The sequence below is a fragment of the Gavialis gangeticus genome, unplaced genomic scaffold (genome assembly GCF_001723915.1).
Source record: "Gavialis gangeticus isolate Ggan-Ray unplaced genomic scaffold, GavGan_comp1, whole genome shotgun sequence".
Taxonomy (NCBI): domain Eukaryota; kingdom Metazoa; phylum Chordata; order Crocodylia; family Gavialidae; genus Gavialis; species Gavialis gangeticus.
In genome coordinates this window covers 20760338-20787899 of record NW_017728997.1, presented here as the reverse complement: position 1 = coordinate 20787899, position 27562 = coordinate 20760338, and the positions used below count along the sequence as shown (strand labels likewise).

Sequence of the window (27562 nt, the reverse complement as noted above, 5' to 3'; positions counted from 1 at the left end):
GCAACTGATTTGCTAGAATGTGAGGTAATGTACTGTTGAAGAGGCAGTTTGGGAGTGCCTGAACTAGAAGTTGGGATAGACGTGCTGCATAATTCTCACTGAGCAAGCCATTTATTTAACTCTTTTTTTTTTTTTTTGCCCAAGTTACATTTTGAGTAAAGGTAACGTGCTGGTCTCCACAAAGTTTCTTGGAAAGCACTAAGACAGGATATTCACCCCCTGGTCCACTTACCAGATCCAGCCTCTAAGCTGTGGCCCTGCATGTTATATCAGACATGTAGGGTTGGCCTTTTTCCTGATACCAGTCTCATGCCACTCATCTGATCCACAGGGCCAAAAGATTGTGCCCCACTACAGTAAACCTTTGTGATTCTTCTTCCAGTAAGTACAGTATATTTTTTGAAAGACACATTTTATGGAATCAGGACAACTTTAAATAGCTGGCCTGTGGCTTGTTTTGAATATATAAATGGCTTGAAAGTAAAACTGATTCCTTTCATAGAAAAGAATTTCCACATCTCCCCAGTGTAGGCAATAGTCAGAATTCATAGTTTCCTGCACACAAATAAAGTTTCTATAGTAACCACTGCAGCAATAATATTTCTCTTATTCGGTCTGTATAGAATTGAGGCCTCCAGTGCCCTGACAGGCCCCAAAACTCTGCATAGGAGCTTGTTCTTCTATGAACGTGCACCTGACTGCACCAGAATGCCACTCTTGATGGGGTGCTGTCATTTTAGGGTTAGATCTACCGCCCAGTTAAGTAAATGAAGACTTGATAACTTAAGTAGGAGCCTGATTCAGGCCCTTAATTCAGATACATGCAAGGACAAGGACAGAATTAACAGAAGGACTGCTGTCACTACAGCAGTATTGATAACTCCTGCAAGTTTCCCTTGAAGCCTCACCTACAGCCCAATGTCAGAGTTGTGAAATAAAAAATACACCTTTGTTTCTTATAATAGTATTAACCTGGAAACACAAATGCAAAAAAGCTAAATCAGCTGAGTGAAAATGATGAACTTTTTTTTTTAAAGTAGGGGCTTTCTGTTCAATACCAGGTCTTACAGTGTTTTGAAACATGACTTAAATTATTAATTATAAAACACAGATACATCGCTAAAAGTCATCCCTCTAAAAAAAAAGGAATAAGAGTACTTTATTTATTTATTCTACTTTATTTATTCCAAAGTCTAGTACAAAAATAATTACTTTTTTCCTATATTTCTAATCTTCCTTTCCATATATTACAATGAAAATAAGAAAAAATAAGGTTACTCTAAAGGGATACTGTCAGGTCAATATAGGTATTCCAAAAACAACAATTGTGAAAACCAGATTGAATATTTCCATTTAAAACTGTATGAAAACTGTTTCTGTGGATTTAAATTCCTTTATACTATTTGAAACACAAGTTTCAGTGCTGGGAAAGATCCAGAATGTGAAACTTGATAAAGATAATGAGAACATTCACCAAATTGCTAAAACCCTACACTTAATTTGATTCATGACAACAGCACTTATCCTATCTTGCAAATCCTTAAGTAGCATACTCTAATCTACTTTCATTATCAAAACTGTGACCTGAAGGAAGAGTGAATCAGCAGCAGAGGTACAGTTACTGTACTTCTGAATGAGTTAAAATGACATAACTCTTCCCTCCAAAACTTAAGAATTACAACATGATAGTATCCAAAAGTGAGGACAAGGCTCAAACATGAGGTGCTTTTTCTTCTCCCACAAAAGATCTGAAGGAAGGGATGATTTAAGACTTGAAAAATAAAATCAAATTCTCAAAAGGACAGAATTCACTAGGAAGTAAAAGTTAAGACTCCTCCAGGTTCTTAGGGGCCTATACAAGACATTTGCACTTTTGTGATGATAGAAGTAAGAATTCTATTATACTGTTCATTTGAGAATCTGCTAGGGGGCTGCCACCAGAACTGTAAGAATAGCATATCTGGTATCACTTAACAGCAGTTGCTTATGTTCTCTAACAAACAGAAACAAAACTAGGGGAAGGAGACAGACCAAAAAAGATGCAACAATAAACTATTTTAACTGTGGTGACAATACATAGCTAAAGGGAAAAAACATCTGCAGTAGGTCACTCTTCTCAGAAGATAATCTACAGATCTGGTCTTCAAAACTCCCTGGATGAAAAGGATAATGCACTTACCCACAACTCCAAAACAAGTGGGGATAAAATGGATCCAGTTTGTCGTTTAGAGAGCTCTTGGTGCTAGATTGGAGAGAACATCTTTGTATTATTTTTGCGTCTGTAGAAATGCAAACACAAGAGAGCTGAAGACTCTTACTGGACCATTAAGCTCTTGTGATATATTTTTTTTAAACACAACCATATCTCCTCACTGCTGTATTTATACAACTAAGACTCCTCATTCCAACCCAAGCTAGTGGAAAGTGTCAAACATACTTCCACACTCGGTAATTATTTACAAGGAAGAAAACAAGCACCTCTTCCTTGAATCTGGAAACCAAATGCAAAGAAAGGTCTGTTTTGTTCATAACTTCTCAAAGGGAAACAAATGTGCCGCTTCTCCTTTCTTTTCCCGCTTGCTCTTTCTGACTTTCTTCTCTTCATCTTGTTTCTCCACTTGTCGATTTAGAGGCCAAAAAGTAGCCACATCCTCTGCTGGAGTCTCTGAACTTGGCCCTTCCTCTTCATCAGAAGAAAATCCAGCTCCTTTTTCCATCCCAGAGGTCTCGCTCTGGAAAAGATGCATATCAATGCTGTGAAATGCTCTAAACTTCACTCTAATCAGCACTTCCTAAGAAGCTCCCTCACTCTTGCCATACTCTAGTCTCATGATCATGGAAGATACTGCAGTAGGTAGCAGCACTGGTCTCAGAAGAGGAGGTAAGTAACTCCCTAAACAAAAGAGTATGACTCCATTTCCAGAATGTGCAGTATTAGTTCAACTCAAGGAAAAACATTCATCAGTCAATAAAGCGTAAAAAAATAAACTGGCCTAAATATTTAGACTTTTTACCTTGTGTGGTGGAAAAAAAGATAAAGGGACAAAATCATTTTACTTCATAATGCAAACAGACACAGGTCATTTTGCCACTCCACACTGTTCGGCCTGCATAAAAAGTCCACAAAGGGAATATGCAAAACAATATATAAAATCACAACGCATGGTTCAGAAAGGCTTGTTTAACAGGGATGAAACTTCATCAGGTGATGTGGCTGAGTGAAGTCTTGCTCTAATCCTAGTACCAGTTACTATTCAAAAGTTAGTGAGACGAGAAGGCAAGAAATCTTTGAGCAAAGAGATTTTGGAAGTCTATGACCTACTAACTGAACATGTATGACTTTTGACATTATAGGATTCTAAGTTCAAATGCGGCTAAAGGTTAAGTGAATCTTAAGTGGTTAAGCATGCAATGAAACACCACCTGCAGCAATCTCAAAAGGGATCGGAGCAGGGTGTACTGAAGAGAGAAACGTAACAGTGTTAACAAATGAAGTTAAAATAGTCCGGTAGCTTCTTCACAGGCAGTAGTTAGCACGTGGAACAGCTGACTAGCAAAACAGCACTCTTTGGATGTATTTTCAGATGAACTGGGGAAGTGCTTAATTGTGCTGTGTAAAAGATACTCAGGTAACATGCTCAGGTTACCCATTTGGGCCATCACAGGAGTAAAATCAACAGCAGCTAAAATGAGAGTGTAAGAACTGAAAAAAAATGTTAACAATCCAGTGCAATAACTAAGCTCCTACTTCTACTAATATTTGCCTCCAGAAGGGAAATCCTCTCTGGGGAAGTTCATCACTAATAAAAGAAATACACAATACCTTGTTGCAGTAGCGTTGCTTCAATCTCTCCCTTATGAGAAGTCCTTTCACCATCAGTTTCCAGTTCCCCAGTGCCCTCTTCTCTCGTTTCTATGTGGAATTGTTATTTTAATTAAGAAACATTCTGAGGTGGGAATCAGGACCACAAGAGAGCTTTTTAATATTTAATCTAAATCAGGAATTGTTTATCTTAATTTAAATGCACTGCATTATTACTGAGGATCTACTATGCTCGATACCCTTTAAAAAGTAGTGACATGACAGTAGAAATGCAATAATTCCTATACAAACAAAACTAAATGTCACTGGCTCCTGGCATATCCCAGTTTAAAGGGCAGTAAAGCAACTCCTCAAAGTAACCCAAGACATGGATTCTTCATTTTTTGTTCTAAACAATTCTGCGATATTGCTGTACCATGTTACATCACTTCTGTGTTCTGCTCCAGAGGTGTCGGCAGTGAGGGTGGTCATAGACTTCCTTCCCTCTAAGCAGCAGGGGTTGCCATGTTGTAACTTCTGGTTTAGTTGAGGATCCATCAGCTGGGTATCAAACCCCACCCTGCAGGCTGGCTATCAGATTGAAACTTAAGCGTTTGGGGATCTTTCTGCCTGAGTGGTGGTATCAAAATCCAGAACTGCAATACCAATATTTGGCATGCCCTTGCCCTTCAAGTGAAGTCAACCTCTTACCACAAACATAAAGAATCTGTGAAAACAATTCTCACCTCCTTCTCCTTCCTTTCCATCTCTGCTTGTTCATTCTCCCAGGCTGCAACAAGCACCTCTCTGTATTCTTCACAGACTATGTAGCCATCAGTGCTGGAAAAAAGAACACAATCATACATCAGTTTACGTACCAAAAGGACACTTCAGCTGCTCCAGGAAGAAAGAAATCCAGCAAACGTATATCAATGGATCATAAATCAAAGGTTAGGGGGTATTCAGAGAACCAGCTGACATAAAGGGCCTAACAAGGGTGGTTTCCCTACCCTTCCAGGGCAGAAACGGATACCAAAGGAAAATTAGAGGACAACCATTTGAGCTGAATTCTGTAACCATAGAAAAAATAGAGTTGGAAGGGACCCGAGGAGGTCATCTAGTCCAACCACCTGTTCCAAGCAGGACCGGCCCCAACTGGATCATCTCAGCCAAGGTTTTGTCAAGCTGGTCTTAAAAACCTCCAAGGATGGAGACTCCACCTCTCTGGATAACCTGTTCCAGTGCTTTACTACTCACCTCGTGAGAAAGTTTTTCCTAATATCCAACCTAAACTTCCCTTGCTGCAACTTGAGACCACTGCTCTGTGTTCTTGTAATGTCATGTGCCAGAGTTTGCCCTGAGGTGTTCTGCCTTAACATTAAAATAGAAGGACCTATTCATTTAGCCTAAAGTACACAACTCATACAACGTGCAAACATCCTCACAGTCCAAATGCAGCCCCGTAACGTACACTGGATGTGAATAGCCGCCATGAAAATCAAATCCAGTGATGGCTTGAACACAGTCGATGCCCAGTTTCCGTGCCACTCTATTCAAGTTAGGAAGCTTTAGCTGCACACAGCCTACTGGTAACATACAGGGCAAGAAGAGGTAAACGTTGCCATATTCATTCCGGGGCACCTGTTCCAGGCAAAATTAAAAAGAAAAGTTAATACTCATGCTCTTCAGGAATGGATGGACATTCCTATGCTATTTGCTCGCATATTTGGAGAGATATGCAATGTGTATTTGCTTAGCTGTTCCTTTTTAAATTCACCACAACCCACAGTGACGTTCTTTTAAAAGAAAGTCAAATTAGGTTAAAAAAGGATGCATTTTCAGAGGCTGACCTATATTTTGCACCTGCATTATAGTCATGTTCACATCACATCCCTACATGTATTATTCATCATCTGGACTTTGTTACTAAGACAATGGGTGTAGAAAGCCAAGCAGCTGAGAGTTGTGAAAAGCCTTAATTGCAGACCTGTTTTATTCACAATCACAGGATTCCATTCACAATTATTTGCCCATCACAAAATGGAGGCCCATGTGAAGGAGGACTAAAAGTTGGAATGATAATTAACACAACCTATAAACCCCAGACCTGGGCACCCCTGAATTTTGAGAAAACTGGGACCAGGCGCTCAAAACAAATCTTCTTAACACAAAGCTATTTTGGAAATTATAAATCCTACATCTTCACTCCAAATTTCCACACTGTGTGTACATACAATCTTCTCCCCTCCTGGCTACCTTTCCATCCACGGCCACGGGAGGCTGGTACTCCTCTGTCTGCCATAAGCCAAACAGAGCCAAGTCGTCTTTATCTCGGTTGGCGGGCTCTGCCAATCGTGCCTTCCTCGCCTGGTTGGAATATCCTTTCACCATCTGTGCAAAGACAGTGGCTACATTTATGACATCTTAGGAACAAATCAATTTTTCTTGGAGACCAAAGGAGATGGGTATGGGAGGAAAGGGATGCCTGTTTCAGTTTGTTATTATGACATCTATTAGTTCTTGCTTACGTTTCATGTGCTAGGGCACAGTGTAGCTAACTGGTGCCAAATCACTCCATCCCAGGTCCCAGAAGGCTCTGAAGAAGCCAGGAATCCCCAAAGGGGACTGAAATCCTTTGGCAGTAAAGAGCAAACAATGATGATGCTTTGAGAAGAGTTGATACCCAGCTGATGGATCCTCAACTAAACCAGAAGTTACAACATGGCAACCCCTGCTGCTTAGAGGGAAGGAAGTCTATGACCACCCTCACTGCTGAGCCCACCCTGCACATTGTGTTTGTGCAACTAACGGGAAGAAACTGTAAATGCAAAGGACTGTTCAATGTCAGAAGGCATACATGACACGCCAACTTCGCTTACCTTGTAGGGCACTTCTCCAATCCGCACTACTCGCGCTTGCTTTAGCCAGGTGTCTCTTGAATGCAGCGTGTGCACACAGTCCCTAAAGAGGTCAGAAGGAAGCAACTGTCTACAACTCTGTGAACCGCAAAGATACACAGGCCCATCCTGCCTCTGTCCAGTCCCCTTAGCTTCATATAATAATTATGCACAGGTGACCAACACGTACATCTCACCTGGAATACACAGCTTCTCCTCGGCAGTAGCCTAAAATAGCAGCTGTCTCAGGATAGATGGCCTCGTATTTCAGAAGATGCCTCTTTAGCGCGTAAAGAGGGTGATTTTTGTACTCTCCAATGGCTGTCGGCAGGGGCTGATCTTGAAGCTTAACTTGAAACTGCATGAATCATGAAAATAACCCTCTTTCACACTAGCATTTTAAAGAAGACAACAGACTGGCTTTCTACAAACTGGGTCAAAGAAAAAAATCACAAGCTCCAGCACACATGGGCAAGTCAAGGGAGCAAAGCATTCCTGACGTAACTAATGCCTTCAAGATTAATGGAATAACCCACAGGCAAGTTTGTTCTTCAGGGTTCAGCAACGAAAATTCCTGTCTGTGCAACAAAGTACACAGGAATTCCTGTCTGTGCAACAAACTACACAGTCCTTGCTGAACAGCCCCCATCTTATTTATTTCCTATGAGTAATGTTATATATTCCTTTTCAGTGAGCCCAGACTGAAAACACCACACAGCAAATACTGTGGCATTTAAACCTCAACACCTTTAGGGAAGATCAATCAATGATTTTTGCCCAAGCCTGGACTCCTGGCTTTGGCTCTTGGTATAAAATACTCTGAGGGGCTGATAACATTTACCTCCATTTCTTCCTTCTTGTCTCTTTCCACAAAGGGGCTCTTATATGGCTGCAAAGTTTCTTCCCACCACTCAGAGTCCACGCGATATTTCCTTGTCAAGGTCATCCATGCAGGGTCATACCTTTGTGTGATGTCCTTTACGCACCCATCATTGTCAATCCCCACAATGTAGGACACTGGCTTTGTGGCATATCTGAAGCAGAGCTGGGGCTGATTGACAGTGCCACGAACACAGTCCACACAGACCCACTTGTCTTCCCGCTCCACAAAAACTTCAAGCCATTGGTCTGCGCTTGTCACTTTCACCATCTCCTGCTCCATATCATCCTCATCAGTAGAAATTATTTTGTTACTTTTCTTGGGTGAATTAAAAGAGCACAGGGCAGCCTTTTTTGCCAATGCATGCTCAGCTTCACCTGAATTCTTGGGTAGCTTTGATTCTAAAGGCCCAGCTTTCCTGTTGCTTTTCACTGTGACCCCTGGTTTCTGGGGCCCTGATGACCTCCTCTGTTTTCTAGGGACAATTTCAAAATCCTCATCGGAGACATTACTTTCTTCCTCTGAAGCCTCAAACTCTGAATCGCTGTCCCCACCACTTCCACTCTCCTCTTTGTAAGACACTTTTGAGGCTACACTTCTTCGGCGATTATTTTTAGTCCTTAGCACTTCTTCTTTTTCTCCTGGGCTGCCTTCCTCAGCACTTGATTCCTTCTGTTCCTGGACATGCTTAGCCATTTTTGACTTACTCACCCTTTTAGTACCAGGGATATCCGATTTCTTGGGTTTCTTATCTGCTCCTGCATTGTCTAAGAGTGCTTCCTTTTGCTTGGCTCTTGGGCCAGAGCTTTTTTTAGGATTTCTAACAGAGCCCTCCTGCTCTTTTGTCACGCCACTTACAGAAGGCCTCTTGGAGGAGCTCTTTCCCTGAAAACAAAGGAGGCAACTTTCATTTTTGTACAAGAAATAAATGTGTTGTTAGTCACACTCCAGCTAACTGGGCTATGTGGAGGCAGAACAAAATGCTGTCAGTTTAGTACTCCTCCTGATCTGGATGTCCCAGGGAACACTAAGCCTTCAGACAAATGGCTGAAAAAAAACATTCCATAGGCTTCAAAGAGACTGTGCTCAGTGTCCCTAACCAAGTGAAAGGAAGACTGTGTGAATACAGAGATTGTCTGCCTTTAAAGGAGTGCAGCTTGTTACTTAGGCTCCATTTCAAGTGAGAGAGATGGAAAATAGGTTGGATATAAATCAATTACTTATATACAATTTTTTAAAAATTTAAATTAGACTTTCTGACTTAAATACACTCTTATCTTTTTTTTTAAATAATCCCATTTAAAATTAGATAGGAAACTAAGACAACCTATATTAATACCTATTAACTTGTAATCTAGTATATCATTTAAAATAAATTAAGAAGTCAGGCAGTACATTTAAAAAAAAAATTAGGGAGCTCTGCGGCAAGTCACTGACTAAGCAACTGTAATCAGTTTACTGAAGTGATAAGCCATTTTCTGATAGCTGTATCCTCTTCTCCAGGTGCAGAAAGAGTATTTTCTCTATTTTATTTTATTCAGTTCAACAACTTCTTAATTCAAAGTTGAAATACCTCTTAGGAACATTTAAAAATAAGACAGAAATGCTGGGTTTTATTGGCTTGTATCTGTGTAGAGGCATGCAAAACTTCTGGCAACAAACAACAATCTTTGTTGATAAAACTCTGTAACATATACCAGGCCTTGGCCACCAAAGAGGAGTGGTGAAGGACATTCTACAGCCCAGGGGATTGTGTAAATCACATTGATTTAATTTCAGGCTTGATTTTAAACTGCTTTAAGTTACATCAGTGCAAAGGCCCTTATTCCAGTTATAAGAAGGCTTCTTTCTATTTAGCATAAATTAATTAGCAACAAAATTAGGAGCTGGCTGAGGTCATTGCAAGTCCCCTGGCAAGGCTTTACGAGCACTTGTGGTGCTCTGGATAGGTACCGGAGGACTGGAAGAGGGCCAACGTGGTTCCCATCTTCAAAAAAGGGAGGAAGGAGGACCCGGGAAACTACAGGCCAGTTAGTCTTACCTCAATCCTAGGCAAGCTGTTCGAGAAAATTATTCTGGTACACATCCAGGAGGGGCCAGCAGGGGACTGCACGCTTAGGGGCAACCAACACGGGTTCATCAGCGGCAGGTCCTGTCAGACCAACCTGGTGGTCTTTTACGATCAGATCACCAGATCATTAGACGCAGGGGTAGCAGTGGACATAGTCTTCCTGGACTTCCAGAAGGCTTTTGACACTGTCTCTCACCCCGTTCTCATTAAGAAACTGGGGGGCTGTGGCGTAGACACCCACACAGTCAAATGGGTCGCCAACTGGCTGGAGGGCCACACCCAGAGGGTGGTAGTGGATGGGTCCTTCTCAACCTGGAAGGACGTGGGCAGTGGGGTCCCCCAGGGCTCGGTCCTCGGGCCTGCACTGTTCAACATCTTCATCAGTGACTTGGACAAGGGGGTAAAAAGCACCCTGTTCAAATTTGCTGATGACACTAAGATGTGCGGGGACGTGGGCACACTAGAAGGAAGCAACAGGCTACAATCGGACCTAGACAGGTTACAAGGGTGGGCGGATGAGAATAGGGTGGGTTTCAACACAGACAAGTGCTAGGTGATGCACCTGGGGAGGAACAACCGGCACCATACCTACAGGCTGGGGAACTCCCCTCTTGTCAGCACGGAGGCGGAAAAGGATCTTGGAGTCATCATTGACTCCAAGATGAACATGGGTCGGCAGTGTGGGGAGGCAGTTAGGAAGGCCAACCGTACCTTGTCATGCATCCACAGATGCATCTCGAGCAGGTCCAGAGAGGTGATCCTCCCCCTTTATGCGGCACTGGTCAGGCCGCAGTTGGAGTACTGCGTCCAGTTCTGGGCGCCGCACTTCAAGAGGGATGTGGACAGCATGGAGAGGGTCCAGAGGAGGGCCACTCGCATGATCAGGGGACTGCAGGGCAGGCCCTATGAGGAGAGACTACGGGACCTGAACCTGTTCAGCCTCCACAAGAGAAGGCTGAGGGGGGATCTTGTGGCCTGTTACAAACTGGTCAGGGGGGATCAGAAGGCATTGGGGGAGTCACTGTTCCCCCGAGCACAGCCAGGAGTGACCAGGAACAACAGTCACAAGCTAGCAGAGGGTAGATTTAGGTTAGACATCAGAAGGCGCTATTTCACAGTCAGGGCGGCTAGGGTCTGGAACCAACTTCCAAGGGAGGTGGTGCAGGCTCCTACCCTGGGGGTTTTTAAGAAGAGGTTAGATGAACACCTTGCTGGGGTCGTTTGACCCCAGTACTCTTTCCTGCCATGGCATGGGGTCGGACTAGATGATCTGCTCAGGTCCCTTCCGACCCTAGAAACTATGAAACTATAAGATTCAATTGAACTGAAATAAAAACATCTTAAACTGGAAACAGTATTTTTTAGCTGAATTCATTTAAAATGGTATCTGAAGTTAAATAACTCAGAACTTCCTAGACTTCACATGCTGTAGGCTGCAAGTGAGACGAACAGTGGAAAAAACCCTGGTGGTCATACCCAGTTCACTCTCCCTTTCAGCACCCACTCTTTGCCACCGTGTGACACAGGAGACAGGGCAAGATGGACCTATGGTCTGACCCAGTAAATGGCACTTGTGTTCTTATGACTGCAACTGTGCTCTAATTAGCTTTTTCTGGAGTATTTTTTGGTCCTTAGCCTACATGTTTGCTCCCCGTTTCCATCATGCAAATCTTCCTTATTTCAAAGGCCAGATCAAAGACCCCCGCATAATAAATCCCTTTATGTTGCATATCAGTGAATCCTACCTTTCCTGCCACCTCCTTCAGAGGAATGGGCTGGAGAGAGAGCACAAGTCGGCAGAGCAGCTGTAAAGCTCGGAGAATAATTAAAAATATCTGTTTAAGAAAAAAGAAAGGGCTTCAATTTTTTTCACATGAACAGCCATCTGAAAACCACCTTGGGGTCCAAGTTCAGTCACAAATCAATTTTATCCACATCTTTTACCTTGTGCTGGGTGCAGAGGTGCCAAATAAGTGGGAGCCTGAGGACCCTGGCCACCCTCAGGAAGAGGGCTGTCACCTAAAATGTGTAAAGCTTTCTACATGTCCATCTTCTTAGGCCCTCTCAGGCAAAAAGTTGGCATCTATGGCTGGGTGTGCTAGGAGTTGTGCTTATATGGCTCTCATTACCACAGAATTTGAGGGTCCCATGATACCTAATGTATTTATCCTCAAAACACCTCTGTGAAAAGAACTGTTACTAGTGAAAAGATAAGGAACTGAGGCAGAGAGAGATTAAATGACTGGGCCAAGATGATACAGAAAGTCTGTGGTGAAGCAAGGGCACGCACTCAAGGACCAACGCACCAACTACTGGACAATTCTTCATCTTGGTCATTCATTTCTGTGGTATACGGAAACAAAGACAAGGATGCACCTCAAATTGGCTGACTCAGTTACATGTGATGATTCATATGAGCTTGTTCTTTTGCATCACCTTCCAACTCCTTGTTACATGAAAGCTGGCAAAAGTTGTCAGGAACAAATTCTGACTATCAGTGTTCAAACATGTGGAGTTAACTGACGTGACTCTACTTTGTCCTTGCTGTTAAGTTCAGCACCATGGAATGAATTCATCATCTAAAAGCACTTGGATGTAGGCGTGAAGTGTACTCTGTCCAAGTTTGCAGATGATACTAAATTGTGGGATGAAGTGCACACTCTGGAGGGTAGGGAACAATTGCAGGCAGACCTGGACAGGTTGGAAAAGTGGGCAGAACACAACAGGATGCAGTTCAACAAGGACAAATGCAGAGTGCTGCACCTAGGTCATAAAAATATCCAGCACACCTACTGGCTAGGAAATGACCCTCTCAACAGCACGGAAGCAGAAAGGGATCTCAGAGTCATAGTGGACTCCAAGATGAACATGAGTTGTCAGTGTGACGAAATCATCAACAAAGCTAACTGCACTTTATCATGCATCAGCAGATGCATGACAAATAGATCCAAGGAGGTGATACTTTCCCTCTATGCGGCATTGGTCAGACCACAGTTGAAGTACTGCGTCCAGTTTTGGGTGCTGTACTTCAAGAAGGATGTTGATAGACTCAGAAAGGTCCAGAGGAGGGCCAGCCCTATGAGAAGAGACTAAGGGACCTAGACCTCTTCAGCCTCCGTAAGAGAAGGCTGAGAGGTGATCTTGTGGGTGCCTACAAATTCATTAGCGGGGCTCAGCAAGGGATCGGAGATGCTCTGTTCACCAGGGTGTCTCTTGGGGTAACAAGGAACAACGGTCACAAACTGACAGAGAGCAGACTTAGGCTAGATATCAGGAAAAACTTCTTTCCAGTAAGGATGGCCAAAATTTGGAATGGGCTTCCAAGGAAGGTGGTGCTCTCCCCTACTTTGGGGGTCTTTAAGAGAAGGCTAGATAGGTATCTGGCTGGAGTCATCTGCCCCCAGCATTCTTTCCTACCCAGGCAGGGGGTTGGACTCGATGATCTATTGAGGCCCCTTCTGACCCTAACATCTATGAATCTATGAATCATCTATAGGCATGGTTTACTTTGTCTCTGCTCCTCTCCTGTCATGCATACCAAAGTCATTCCTCAAATCCTAGCAGCAGCATTTCTACATCTCCAACCACAGCAAAAATATCTTAAAGCTGAGCATATCAAGCTGCAGCCACCTAGTTCTCCAACAGTGCAGTGGAGGTGCAGATTGACTGCCTGTTGAGGGTCTGTTAACCTACTGAAAGCTGCAAAGATTTTTGCCAATTCTTTGTTTCTGAATGCTTATTCTTCTTTTTTTTAAACTGGTTGTTTCTATGTGGAGTTAACTGACGTGACTCTACTTTGTCTTTGCTCCTAATTCCAACACCATGGAATAAATTCATCGTCTAAAAGCCAACCCCCCAAAAAGAAAGATGCCATTTAAAGCCTTCAAGTTGCTATAAATCAAATGTGGCTGCCTTTGGCCTCAAGAGGTCATTCTAACAGAAAAGGTTTGCCTAAATATTCCTTGACTATACACTTACCCCTTCAGCAACACCCTTTAACGTGAGATCTAGAAGAGGCTACACTGGCTCTAAATGATCATAGGAATTTCCTTATACAAAGGAAACCTACAGGGAGCTGGCTAAGTTAACTGCAAAGTACTGCAGTCAAGAGAGGTGCAAAGCAGCCAGAGTACACTTTAGACTAGATCGCTGAGCAAATGCATACACTGTGTTTAACCCAACAGGACAAATTACACCAAGAATCTGACTAGATACTACCTAGAATAGAGGGTCTAAACCATCCAGGGGTTCAGGTAAGGATAATCTAAAATGAGACTATCACAGAAGGACAGTATATACCTGTTCTGATTATGAAGTCATTCACAGCACACAGGCTACATTCTGAGCAATTTCAAAAATAAGGGAGAAAGCTAAGAACAAGAGATGACCCATGGACACACTCTGGCCTGCAAGGTCTACAGCAGCAGTGCTTCCCCAGTGATGTGGCATCCAAACCCAGTGATCAAACTCATGAGCTTCTGGACTTCAAGGCACTTACATGAATCAGTTCTTCATTATCTCGTGCAGCATAGATGGCAAAGCGCCTTTCTAAGATGCACTGCATGTTCTCCCCATCTTCAACAGAGAGCTCAGTGTTGATAGTGAAGGTTCCAACAAACCTTGGAAGATGAAACATTCATTTATTGTCTGTCTTCCTGAGCATCTTCTTAAATAAAAGAAAGGATATTTCCCCATCCCAGTATTTTAAAAACATGTACAACACTTGAGCTTGGATGACTGTGTTCAACAACAATGATCTCCTCCTGCCACACTGAAGGCTCAGCGGCTAGCTTGGGAGAGTGAATTAGGAAAGAGGTTCTTACCATTTCACCAAGTTGGAGAGATAAAGAACATCTACCCGTTCGGCAGGTACTTTGGTAAAGTGGTTAGGAATGATGGAAAGGCCAACAGCTTGAAGATCAGGCTGGTTGCAGATTCTGGTTCTATAGAAACCATTGGCTATCAAGCACAGAAGATGAACCTGGAAGAGGGAGAAAGAAAGATTTCAGGCTGAAACCAAGAAGAGCCTTTCCTTGTTGGAGCATCCAACATTTTTGGTAAAATGAATTTCACTTTCAATACCTAGACAGGGCAAATACAAAGTCCTGACACAATGAACCAAATTAATTCAAATGCAACCTCACTGAGGTTAACGTACCAACATGAGTCTGAACCAACTGTTAGAAGAAGAGGGAAAAGGCAAAGACGATTACTGATCTTGCAGCCACTTCTACCAGCACTGATTTTCTCTCAAACAGTCAAGTCCAAGATCTTTGTTTCAACTGTCACTCTGTGCTGCAATTACTGGCTTAGCCCACTGAAGACAGCTAAAACACTTGGAGGATATTTTAAGATACACCTGAAAAGACTGTGACATGAAAAGCCAAATCACGTTCCCTTTTTGATGGCTGTGTCCATCTACCTTCTGGAAACATTAACAGGTCTTGATTTAAGCACTCTTAATTGCCCACAAATTGCCTAGAGAACAGACACACAATTTACTGCCTGGTAATGCAAGACAGGCTTTACAGTGTGTCAGCAGCTCCCTAATAACTGCTGGTGTGTGTGTGTGTACACTCTTACCCTCTGGTAAGAGGAATCTAAACCATAACGACGCACCCCTCCTTCACTGAAGGCAAGTTTACTCTAAGTTTAGCTTCAGCTTGCAGGAGGGTAAAAGCAGGCATTCAAGCGGTTACCACAGAGCAGCTGACGTGGTAAAGTCCTGCCCCTTTTATGCCACAGCAAGTTGTTCCTGTGTCTATGGTTTGAGCCCAGAAGCAGCTCCAAGCTCTGTTCCACCTCTTCACTCACAACCTGCAACCTTTTGAAAGCTTCTGTGACTGACATGCCCCCTCTGCTCTCACCTTGTGCGTTTCCTCATGAACCTCTTTGTTGAAACGTTTCATCATTCTCCGCAGATAGGTCTCAAATTCTGTTTTCCTCTTCTCTCTGTAAGATGGTACCAAATAAAGGATTTCTGTAATTTTCTGTGCACCTGCCTTCCTAGATTCCTGACTAGGACATTCTAGAAGAGAATGTCCCAAAAATTAGTTTCAATTTTTTTACTAAGCCCTACATGCATGCCAGGCAGGGTTCCATCAATGCTATGTAAATACTAACGTGGTGTGATTATAGTGAATTACCTATGTGCTCTTTGTACCTCACTACTGAAACATAAGCACCAGATCCTGTTCCACCGACCAGGCACCTGAGTGGACATGGGCACCTAAGTACAACACTATCCCACCCTGCCTCAATCCTTGAGAAACTGTTAATGCAAAAGGTGCTCAACCCTTTGTATGACTTACCATTAAGGCTAAGATAATGGCATGTTACAAAAGTAGAAGTGTTACTGTTTTTTCAGAGATTTGAGCTGGGCAGAATTCAATCTGGCTTTATTGCCCTGACTTAAGCAGCATTCAGTATAAGAGGATGCAACATCCAAATCATGAACAATACCTGGTACTTATAGAAGCACATTTTGTTAAATGACTAATCACCCTCACAACACCCTTGTAAGCTAAATAATCTTTATAATAATCATTTTACAGAAGAGAAGAGTCTAGCCACAGCGGTCATGTTATTTGCTGAAGGCCAAAGAAAGCATCCTTGTCAGAGCCAAGAAAAGAACCCTGGATTTCCTGCAGTATGAAAATCCTTCCCTACTGGAAGGCTCAGTCTAGAAAAGAAACAAAATGCCTTTTTTATCAAAGCCACGAAAGAGGAAAAAACTGTTCCCATTTTAAAATCCTTTTAATAACATTCACTTAAAGACTTCCTATCTGTACAGTGTGCAGTACAGGGGTAGGTAATAGTGTTAAGACTCCATTTCATTAATCATCTTTCAGCTGTTAACACCATGTGTAAATGGTGGGGTCAGCTAACCAAGCCTTTGACATGATTTCAGAGGAAGTGAGAAAGGAAGGAGATGCATGCATGCACAGAACTGTTGTTATTACATATTTGAAGTCACACAGCACTGATCATCTACTGATTTTAAAACTCTTTACAAAGAACATACTAGGGATGTAAAAGGTTAAACAGCTGAACAGTAATTATATTTATACCACTTAACATTTACCATTTCCCTCCTAGCTCAGTGCTGCCCACGCTGCTCCCTTCCCTGCCCAGATGCAGCCAGTACCCAGGCCAGCACCATGCTCCTCCCGCTCAGCTGAGGGCCTGCCCCAGTGCTGCAGCTCCTAGCAGAGGGCACTCAGCCCAGAAGTGGATGCCTCGAGCACAATCCTGTCTGGCACATCTGTCCACCACATGTTCACAGGCAGGAGCCACCATCTGGGCACAGCACAGCTGTCCCAGCAGGCGGAGCCCCTGTGGGTGTTATGCAGGGAGGGGAGGCCTGGTTCCATGCAGCCTGCTCCTGTAGCACAAAGCAGCCCTGCCACTGCACTCTGTTCTATTTAAGCCCTGCTGGCTCTGCTGCACAATTTTGCCCAGCTCAACCCCCTGCAGGTAACCACTAGTTACCTCCCTGCTGCAGGAGCCACATGATGCTACAGCTTAAATCTGGGCCGCCTCCCAGGTAGCTTCTGCTAGAGATGCTCCCCCAACAGCAGACCGCACTGAGACAACACTGGGCCAGATCTTCCACCCCACACTGCTGCTGCTGGCACCACGGCTCACCCACACCCATACACTCATTGCACAGAGCCTGGTGCAACCACAAGCTTCAGTCCTGGATGGCGGTGGAACTCATCACAATCACATGCATCACCCTTGGCTCTGGTTCCCCGCGCTGCCCTGCCCTGCCCCTCTGCCATGGGACCATCTAACCAATATAATTATAGGAGGTTAAACTGGTATTTTTAAAATGATATTTACATCCCTATTACACACATCCTTACGTTGTAGATGGGGACCCTAAGGCTCAATGAAGTTATAGGTTGGATTTTCAAAACAGCCAAGCACCCTCAGTTTCACCAACTGGCATTCAAGGTTTTGGTGCTCAGCACATCTACAGATTAGGAAATACATCCTCAGCTGGTATAAACAGCCATAGTCCAGAGGCACTGAATTACTTCAAGATGGCTATGAGAGGATCAACTGAGGATCTGCCCTTTGGGCTTTCTGGGATTTGTCCAAAATCACACAGCCAGTCAGTAACAGATGCAGAACAAGACAGGCTTCCAAATTCCTCTCCCACATGCTCTAGACCAGGGGTCAGCAACCCCCAGCACGTATGCTGAGCACAGCACGAGGCCATTTTGCTCAGCACGCCACCGCTGGCCTGGGCTCTAGGCAGCTCCTGCCAGCCACGAAGCCTGAGCTACTCCCAGCAGGCAGCTGGGTGGCTGCAAGCCCTGCTGTGATTGGCAGCAGCTGCCTAGAGCTGGGAGGCTGCAAACATCTTCTCTGGGCTCTGGCATTAGCTCCATACTGGCGGGTGCACGCATGCCTCAGAGTGAACTTTGTCCAGTCACCCAGGAGCCCGGCTCCATGTGCCTGCGCATCTGGTTCTTTGTGTTTGTCTGCCTCTGTCTGGTCCTGTGTGTCTGTGTGCACACACGTGTCTGGTTCTGGTGTGTGTGCACATGTGTCTGTTCTGGGTGTGTTCTGGTCATCTGTGCTTGTGCATGTGGTTCTCTGTGTGCGTATCTGTGTGTCTGGTTCTCTCTCTGCTCTCCTTTTTCTTTCTCTCTCCTCTTTCTCTTGTCTTTTTTCTTTCTCATTCTAACATGCTCAACAAAAAAGGAATACACAACAACAAAGAAAACATTTATGATTATTAAATATACTAATATGCAGTGCATCCTGCCATGTACTCCCCACCCCCCATTTTGTTTTTCTGGCATGCCAGCACTCCGGTACCTTCCTAGGTAGACATCGTGGCTTTTTGGCACTCCGGCCAAAAAACGTTGCCTACCCCTGCTCTAGACATTGGTCCGTGCTGTCTCCCCTATATAAATGATCCTACCTTCGCTCTCTTTTCTTTGCTTGTTGTGGAGTTTCAATCTCTATTTCAACTGGTTTGCCAGACAGCAACAGTGCAGGAAGACCAACAGCTTCTCCTGACTTGTCTGGAACTGCCTCTTGGAGTTCTGGAAACATAAAACTAAAAATAATCCATCTAGAATAGATGGCTCAGTGGACTGAAAGTGGGAGAAGAAGCCTCTCGCTTTTTACTCATCTGTTCAAATTCAGCCCAGCTAGGGAATGTGCCTAATATTTACCGAACAATTACCATTTGATGATGTTAAATAAGCAGATATTCCATGTTTATTACATTTGCAGAGTGACAAGCATGCTATCATCAAGAAACTCATTTGTTCTAGTTTGACAGGTCAGTCTATAATAACCCTCTTCAGAAGACAGGCCAAGGAATGATGGGTCATTTCAGAGCTGGCTGAAGGGACACCAGAAGAGCAGCATAGCAGAAGCTTGCAATGGGCACTTGCCATGGTAGAACAACAGTCCAAGAACCATCTCCACAGCATCTTACAGAAGTACTACATTTACAATCAGCACTTACAGAGTTGTGAAGTGGCAGCTTTTCTACAGCACTGCAGCTGTGTTTAGGATAATGGTCTGGGACTGCGCCATATTTTGTACATTAAAAGAAAATAATCATCGTTATATCACACAGCTATGATGTGCTTGACTTCAGCATCTTAATTTTGGTGATCCTCTTTGCCTGCTTTATCCTTGCATTTAGCTCCTTTTTCTCCATTATCAGTTCAAAAGGACAGCACAGACTCAGGAGCATTTAAATAGGGAGACTGCTTTAATAGGTACAGATTTAAAATGGCAGAAGTGAAAAGATTCTAGTTCTCATGGTCTGTTTTCATGGCCAATTGACTAGTATCTGGCCAAATGATTTAACTGATCTACTCTTTCTTGCTAGAACACATGTCTTTGTCTTCTCATTAGATTCATTCAACATTTCTTTACAGATAGAACAACTGACACTACATATTTACATATAATTCAGAGAATGCCATATATACAGTAGGGCTGTGCAAAGCTTTGGTCACTGATTCAATTTGGAGATTTGGTCCAATTTGGTGGCTGAATCTCCGACTTGAATCAGGAGACCTGTTAATCACTCCGAATTGAATCAGAAGCCTCCAAATTGATTCAGAGAGATTCAACAATTTGGCCATAGACACAGCTTTATATGTTTCTTCTACAAACCTCAAGGTATCAGGCAACTTGTGAACACTGAGATGCTGGGGTAGATGAAGCGTTCCACAGGAGTATGCAGGGGGTCCCCTGCGCACTCAGCAGCAGACCCAGAAGCAGACCCAGCCCTGGCTCAGTGACTGGTGCCTCCTGGGTCTGAGAGGCACCCAGGGTCCCCCTGCAGTCCCCTGTGTTCCTGTGGGACACTCCATGTGCCCCAGCATTGCAGCATTCACGAGCCACACCTGGTACCTCAAGGTGTGTAGAAAAAACCTATAAAGCTGGGTCTGTGGCCGAATCACTGATTCTCTGAATCAGCATCGAATCTTCAGATTCGGATTCAGCTGAATAATCGACTCAGGATAGAGATCCTAATCAGTCAATCGAAACACTGTCCCCCAAATCGGGCCAAATCCGAACCTGAACTGAATACAGCCCGCTTCGGACACCCCTAACTTACAGTATCAGCATTTTAACACATGCCATGCACTGTGACCATTTATTGGACCCTGCATAAAGATGGACGGGTTCCACTGAATGCAGCCAGAATCAGTTAAACTATCCTGAAGAATGTCTGGTAGTTGATAAGGCCACATTAAAAGATCCTTACCTTCCACATCCTCCCATTCATCCTCACTTTCATCATCATTGCTGTCATCATTGTTTTCATCCATCTCTTTTTTAACAGTGGATTCTCCCTTCAAACTCTTCCTGTTCCCAGAGGGGCTTGGTAAACCACTATAAAGGTTACACAAAAAGAAACGTCAAAGTTGTGGGTTATATCATCTTGTTTGTTTAAAGTGTGGAGGGAGGACAATGTCTGTACTAATTAGAGGAACACATGTAATATGACAACTTTATCAATAACAACAGCTGGAAAAGCGTAGAATATACTTAAAACCTAAACCACAAATACCAGCATGGACACAATCTTTGCAAGCAATACATGGATGATAAACACAAAATATTTCACTGGCATTTTTAAGTCTGTTTATGTTGCATTACAAAATGCCTCCAATTTAAAAATAATATAATTTGGGGGGTCTTAAGTCCTTGACAACTTCCTTCTGAAATTAAAATACACAACATTACACATTAAGCTTGGAAAAGCCTCAAACGTTTTCCACCCCCGTTCAGTTCCATACGCTTGATCCCATGAACATGCACACAAGTAATTTGGCTCATATGTGAAGCTATGATGAACAGAATGGTACCAATAGCAGAAGTAAGTTTCTCCTATATGTAGTTTGTTGAACTGGGTCTTAAGTAAACACATCTAGCAATTGACATATAATTGTTGTACTGATGCAGTCAGTTAACTTACCTGCACATTTCCTCCTCTTTAGAATTTCCTTCATTTTTTATAGCTTTGTTATTTTCCCCCTTTCCTCTTGACTTTGGTCCTTTTTGCCTTGTAGCTCTATTTGCTGGACTGTAAACTCCAGTGTCATCATCTTCTTTCTTCTTTTTCTTTCCACTGGGAGCTTTTGAGACACTCCTTTTCAAAATAGGCTTTTCCTCTTCAAAGTCATCTGCATTGGAACAGAAGGAAAGAAGCGTCATGGAGTAAAATCCCGGCTCTCTTGAAATCAATCGTAAAACACCTACTGACGTCAATGGGGCCCAGTTTCTATGGAGCAAAAAATGCAGGCTGAGAGTGAACAAACTGCCTTTAAGGATATCCTTAAAACAAATGGGTAGCTTTTAATCAAAAAGCACACATGAAAGAAAATTATAATGAAAGTTTAGCTCAGAAGACAAAAGGTTTATTCCTGGGTCCTTACCAATGATGGCAAAAAAAAAAAAGCAAATAGTCTTGCTTCAGTAGTGCATATTGAAACACCTACTGCATAAAAAAAATCTCTAGGTAAGTGGAATTTTTGCAAGTTTGATTTAAAGAACCCCTTTTCTCAAGAGTCTCCTGAAGCAACAGCAAGCTGCTTTCTTAACCTGCTGCATCTATGTGCTACTATGATGGATTGGATATATCTTACATGTATGAAATCTATCTGGCTTCATGTAACATAGCAGGCTTACCTAACTTTCAGACTATGGCCTGATTTTGTTGAGATAAAGTTAGACAAGTGTTCACATGCAAGACATATTTCTCAGGTCTTACATGTGAAAGCTTGCCTATTGTCATCCCAACTCCATAGTTGGCCCAATCAAAGATCTCACCCTATGAAATCCTTCCCTCTTGCATAATTTCTGGACCATCATAGCTACAACAGCACTCTTACACTACCATAGAAGGAGAAAGCATTCACCTAGATAGCTCTAGAGAGATCTACACCCCCCTGGCATTCAATATCCTCCCTGGTATCCATGGGCAAATCTAGGATTTTGAAAAGAAGGGTGTAGATGGTGTAGAACATCATATCATAGGATCACAGAAAATTAGGGTTGGAAGGGACCTCAGGAGGTTATCTAGTCCAATGGTTCTTAACCTTTTTTTGTACAAAGACCCATTTGTAAACACTGATGGCCAGTCCTGACCCAGTGCCCCTCACTCCTGACCCACTGCTTTCTGCCCCCAGCTCCCCAGTGTGTGGGGCAGAAGGGATATGTGTGGGGCATATGTGTGGGGCATGGGACATATGTGTAGGGTATGGGAGGCCCCAAACAGCCCGTTGCATGCTGGAACTCTAACAGGCTACAAGGGAAAAAACACCATTTCCCACTTTTTATTCCTTTAAAGGAGAATCCATTTTGTTGATCCATTTTTAAAGTTTGTTCACAACCCTCTTATATTCTTGCTACCCACTTTTGGGTCGCAACCCATATAGGCTGAGAAACACTGAGCTAGTCCAACCTCCTGCTCACAACAGGACCATCCCCACCTAGAACATCCCAGTCAGGGCTTTGTCTAGACCAGTGATCTTCCGAGGTCCCTTCCAGCCCTAATGTCTATGAAATCTATGAAAAATTTCCAAGGACTGAAACTAAAACTACATCACTATCCTTCTACTTCTTTTCCTTCCATTATAACAAGGCAGGTTCTTCATTCATTCACTGTTTCTGTCATTTTACAGACAGATATAACCAAAGTATAATACAAATAACAGGAATTTGAATCAATAATACAATGAGCGGAGGGGTGTAATAATGTAAATCCTTGCATGAAGATCCAATGGGTCAGTTTATCCCACTGGTTGTCTGCAGTGCTTTCTTGGATGCACTCAGTTCCTTGACCTGTTTGTTTTTTCGATCCATGAGCATCCCCACAACTTTCCCTTCTTCTTTTAGGAGAGACCAGTCTTTCTGTATTTACCAATTTCTTCCAGCTCTTTCCACAGCCAAATGTGCAAGTTAAGGCTAAAGTGCTGTACTACAGCTTCTGGGTCAATCTGTTGTGCAACGTGATCCCAGCGCTCATTCCCGCCCAGGGCAGGGGGTCGGACTTCATGATCTGTTCAGATCCCTTCAGACCCTAGAAACTATGAAACATTCTAGATTCGGTGCCTGGGATCCAGGATCTCCTTGGGCCTCACCTGCCTGCGTGGAAACGTTACGGCACCACGTTCCCTTCACAACCACTCCGGGTAACCTGTGCCAGTGCTTTTCTACCCTCCTTGTGAGACCTTTTCCTAATATCTAACCTACACTTCCCTAAATGCAACTCACATTTTTTTTTTATTGCCGGTCAAAAAAGAAACTTGAAGCTTTACTAATATGCTAAGGGGTGGGGGGTACCTATACTATACTATACTCTTAGAGCAAAAAACTATTGGAACATGCGTGAGTTTTCTAGAGCATACGCAAAACTTTAAAAAACGCAAAAAACCAGTCAAAGGGTATCGTATCGTTAGTGCTGTAATCATTAAGAGTGAAAGGTATGTCTGTTACTCAGAATGATATAACAACATCCAGCCGTGTCGAGCCCCCGATGCTTTGCTGTCAGTCATTTCCACACCCGAGTTAGTATGTCTCATGGCCCGGGCACCGAGCCCGACTTTCACGGTCCGCAATCCCGGGGCCTCCAACCCGCCCTGGTGTGGGGGCTGCCGCCGCACTCACCGTCCGGGCTGCGCGGGGGCTTAGGCCTCTTGCTCTTGGCGTCCCGCACCGGGGCCCCGCGACGCTTTCGCCCCATGCTGCAGCGCCGGCACCCGACCCCACCCACCTGACGTCCCTTCCGGCCCCAGCACCCCACCCCCCTCCCGTGAGACACCCGCCCCCTTACGGTAAGCGGTGCCCATTTCACAACTTCGAACACTGAGGGCCCGTGGGGAGCCAAGCCACGCCCCCTCCCCTCGTGCGACGTGTGGCGTCATCACGCCCCCAGCCCCGCGGGATGGGGAAGGCGGGTTCGCGGGATCGCGCGAGAGTTCGTTTGAAAGATGGCGGACGAGGTGGACCAGGTAAGGCGCTAGCGGGTGGTGGGATGCCGGGCTTCTCCCACAACACGTCCCTGCCCGCCCTGGGGCCCGACCCAGCGCGCTGCCTCTCTGCGCAGGGGAGGCTGAGCAGGACGGGCCCAGGCTCGCACTCAGGCCCTGCTCTGGGGGCTCGGCCGTGCCCCCCGCCGTGCTGGCGGCTGCGAGCGTCCTGCTGCAAGCCCTCGAGCCTGCTTGTGTCATCCGTGTCTCGGTCTTGCTGGCAAGGTCTGACCACTGCGATGCTAGTGCTGGTGGGGCGGGCTCAGGCTGCTGGGCCTTCGGGGGCTTATGCCCTGTTTGCTCAAGTTGCTGCTTCTGGTGGCCGCTGGCTTGATCCAGGTGTGTGGGAGCATTGTAGATGACAGCAGTTTCCTTGCCTTGTCTGCCTGCTAGTCCTGGGGATTAGGACATGCAACTTTCAGGGGGTTTCATGCTTGTAATAGGAACCGCCTCGTTTTTTTCGTAGCAACAGACAACCAATACCGTAGAAGAGCCACTGGATCTCATCAGGCTCAGTCTAGATGAACGAATCTACGTGAAAATGAGGAACGATCGAGAGCTTAGGGGGAGATTACATGTAAGTAAAGATCACAGAATCGTAAATTAGAGTTGGAAGGGAGCTCAGGAGGTCACGTCTAGTCCAACCCCCTGCTCAAAGCAGGACCAGCCTCAACTAGATCATCTCAACCAAGTTTTTGTCTAGCCAGATCTTAAAAATCTCCAAGGATGGAGCTTCCACAACCTCTTGGTAATCTGTTCCTGTGCTTTACTACAGTCCTAGAAAGAGTTTTTCCTAATATCCAACCTAAATCTCCCTTGCTGTAACTTGAAACCATTGGGCATTTTTACACATGCATGTGCTGCAGTGCCGGGTGCTTTGAGAAGCACCTCATGCTGCAATGCATGCGGTTGTATAAGTGGTGCAGTGCGCATCAGCACACGGAAAATAGCAGCAGTCCACTTTTGAACTAAAACATGTCAAAGGTGTTTTCATTCAAATGCGCACTGCTGCCATTTTCTCCATGCTGATGCACATTTTGCCATTTATACAACTGCAGGTGACGCAGTGCAGTGTGCGTCGGCTCATGTGCAGAGTAGACTCAATTAATTGAATCGATTAACCTGCTCTGATGCACTGGATCTGCAGTGCTTGGCAGCATGAAAAAGTATGTGTATAAATGCCCGTTGCTTCTTGTTCTGTTGTCTGCCACCACTGAGAACAGTCTAGCTCCATCCTCTTTAGACCCACCTTCAGGGAGTTGAAGGCTGCTATTAAGTTGTCTCTCAGTCTCCTCTTCTCTAGATTAAATAAGCCCAGTTACCTCAGCCTTTCCTTGTAAATCATGTTCCTCGGCCCCCTAACCATTTTGTTGCCCTCTGCTGGACTCTCCAATTTGTCCATATCCTTTCTGTATTGGGGGCCCAAAACTGAACATGGTACTCCAGATGTGGCCTTACCAGTGCTGAATACAGGGGAACAATCACTTCCCTTGACCTGCTGTCAGTGCTGCCACTACTGTTAGCATTCTTTTCAACAAGGGCACATTGTTGGCTCATATTCAGCTTATTGTCTGCTATAACCCACAGGTCCTTTTTTGCAGAGCTGCTGCTTATCCAGTCAGCCCCTAACCTGTCCTGGTGCATAGGATTGTTCCGTCCTAAGTGCAGGATTTTGCAGTTGTCTTTATTGAACTTCATGAAATTTATTTTGGTCCAATCCTTCAATTTGTCAAGGACTGTCTGAATCCTAGCCCTACTCTCTGGCATATCTACTACTCTCCCCCAGCTTGGTGTCATTTGCAGACTCACTGAGTCTGCAGTTGACACCAGCTCCATCCCATTATCCAGATCTGTGGAAATGCTTAGGATCAGAGGTCATTTAGGCTGCAAGGAACCTCTTGAAGTTGTCTAGTCCAGCCCCTGCTCAAGGTAGGATTGCCCCTGACTAAACCATCCCAGCCAAGTGCCTGTCCAACCTTCTCTCAAAAACTTCCAAGGATGGAGATTCCACAGCTTTTCTAGGTAGCCTGTTCCAATGCTTGACCACCCTCATAATCAGAATGTTCCTCCTAATCTCCAACCTAAACTTCCCTTGCTGTAGTTTGAAGTCATTGCACCTAGTCTCTTTCCCCTACAGCTACAGAGAAAACCCCATCTCCATCCTTTCTATACCCAAAGCATGTCTATTTGAAGGCTGTTATCAACTTCCCCTTGGTCTTCTATTCTCTAGGCTGGTGAAGGCTGGTTCAGTAGGTAGTATTAGAGACAAATAATGCCTTCATTTCTGTTGTAATGGTGGACTTGTCTGTAGTGCTGCATGCAGGTTACCATAAATTAAATTATGGTCTTAATTTAGGGCTTGGCATCTTGTGACACATGCTGTAAATTGTGCACGCTGCCTCTGTGTGTGACACAGCAGATCAGGTAGGCAAAAGAGAACACAATGGCAGACAGGGCAGAAAGTAGAGCAGGAAGAAGAAGGGAATTAGAGTGGCGAACTGGGAGGGTGCAGGGCTTACCATGTGACACTTCAGCCAAAAAGTTGGCTTCCCACTGATTTAAAGTTATATGGCAATTTTTGCACCTGGCATACAGCACAATCATATCTTGTGATTAGAAACATCTGAAAGGTGGGATATTTCCCCCCTTTGCAAAAGAACTTACTCTTGCCTTCCATACCAGATATTCTAACAGTGTGATAATTCAGAGCAGTGATTCTCAACCAGGTTAGCACATTCCTCAGGCTGCCGTGAGATTTTTTTCAGGGGGTGCTGTAAAACAGGTGATCCGGTAAAACTGCCCTGCATGTAGGGCTGTGACGTGCACATCCCTCCTGCATTACAGTTCTCTAATAACTATAAAGGAGACAGCAGGGCCAGCTTGTGCTGTAGCCCATCCCAGTTAACCCCAGCCTCCATCCCCTGACACGCCTAGAACCAGAGGCATGCATGACAGTTCCACTGTCCCACCTGACTCTTCCTGGGAGATACTGTGCAGTGGCAGACCTAGAATGACTGCAGCGCAAGCCATTAGGGCTGTGCAGAGTTTTGGGTACTGATTTAATTCAGAGGAGATTCGGCCCAATTCGGTGGCCGAATCGCCGAATCGAATCGGGCCCAATTAAGTCCAAATCTATTTGAAGCTCTCCGAATCGATTTGGAGAGCTTCAGCAATTCAGGCAGTCCCTGCCCCCTGCAGCAGGTATCTGGACCCGGGCTCCATGCTGGTAAGTAGGGGCTGGGGGAGCAGGCACCAGACAAGGTGGGAGGGAGCCATGGAGAGACCCCTGCCAGGCCCCATCCCCTGCCTGCTCCCCCCACTCAGCCCCAGCTCCCAGTGCTTCAAAAAAGCCCCTACTCACTGGGTGCTGCCCAGCTGGGGGGGGGGGGG

The 27562-nt window shown here is 44.5% G+C and overlaps 2 protein-coding genes across 4 annotated transcripts in view; one reads left to right on the top strand and one right to left on the bottom strand.

The window, feature by feature from the left end:
• Positions 1-1142: 1142 nt before the first annotated feature.
• On the bottom strand, positions 1143-23904 carry XPC (XPC complex subunit, DNA damage recognition and repair factor). Of its 3 annotated transcripts, none has more exons than XM_019504912.1 (16): positions 23811-23904; positions 21118-21325; positions 20404-20531; positions 18589-18712; positions 15518-15602; positions 14474-14631; positions 14149-14269; positions 11396-11485; positions 7541-8464; positions 6897-7057; positions 6682-6763; positions 6059-6193; positions 5274-5443; positions 4549-4642; positions 3824-3913; positions 1143-2732 (listed from the first exon to the last, which is right to left on the bottom strand). In XM_019504912.1, exons 1-16 carry the CDS (start codon positions 23884-23886, stop codon positions 2526-2528), a joined length of 2853 nt encoding a protein of 950 aa, XP_019360457.1. In that variant the 5' UTR covers positions 23887-23904; the 3' UTR covers positions 1143-2525. The 3 variants fall into 3 exon arrangements, with proteins under 3 accessions (XP_019360457.1, XP_019360459.1, XP_019360458.1); XM_019504914.1 differs by lacking the exon at positions 23811-23904 and adding an exon at positions 23285-23373; XM_019504913.1 differs by lacking the exon at positions 23811-23904 and adding an exon at positions 23065-23197.
• Positions 23905-24055: 151 nt separating this feature from the next.
• The window catches only part of LSM3 (LSM3 homolog, U6 small nuclear RNA and mRNA degradation associated), a 6256-nt gene continuing 2749 nt past the window's right edge, over positions 24056-27562 (top strand). Inside the window, exons 1-2 of the mRNA XM_019504911.1 lie at positions 24056-24154; positions 24639-24749. Of these exons, the coding sequence (XP_019360456.1) occupies positions 24134-24154; positions 24639-24749 (132 nt within the window). The 5' untranslated portion in view covers positions 24056-24133. The remainder of the gene's footprint in view (positions 24155-24638; positions 24750-27562) is intronic.

Excerpts from the sequence above, each read along its gene's own strand:
- XPC (XM_019504912.1), bottom strand. The coding sequence starts at position 23,886 with ATGGGGCGAAAGCGTCGCGGGGCCCCGGTGCGGGACGCCAAGAGCAAG. Across the intron at positions 6,764-6,896 it reads GGAGAAGCTGTGTATTCCAG|GGACTGTGTGCACACGCTGC; the intron begins GTGAGATGTACG and ends TGACCTCTTTAG. Across the intron at positions 5,444-6,058 it reads CCGTGGCCGTGGATGGAAAG|GTGCCCCGGAATGAATATGG; the intron begins GTAGCCAGGAGG and ends TGCCTGGAACAG.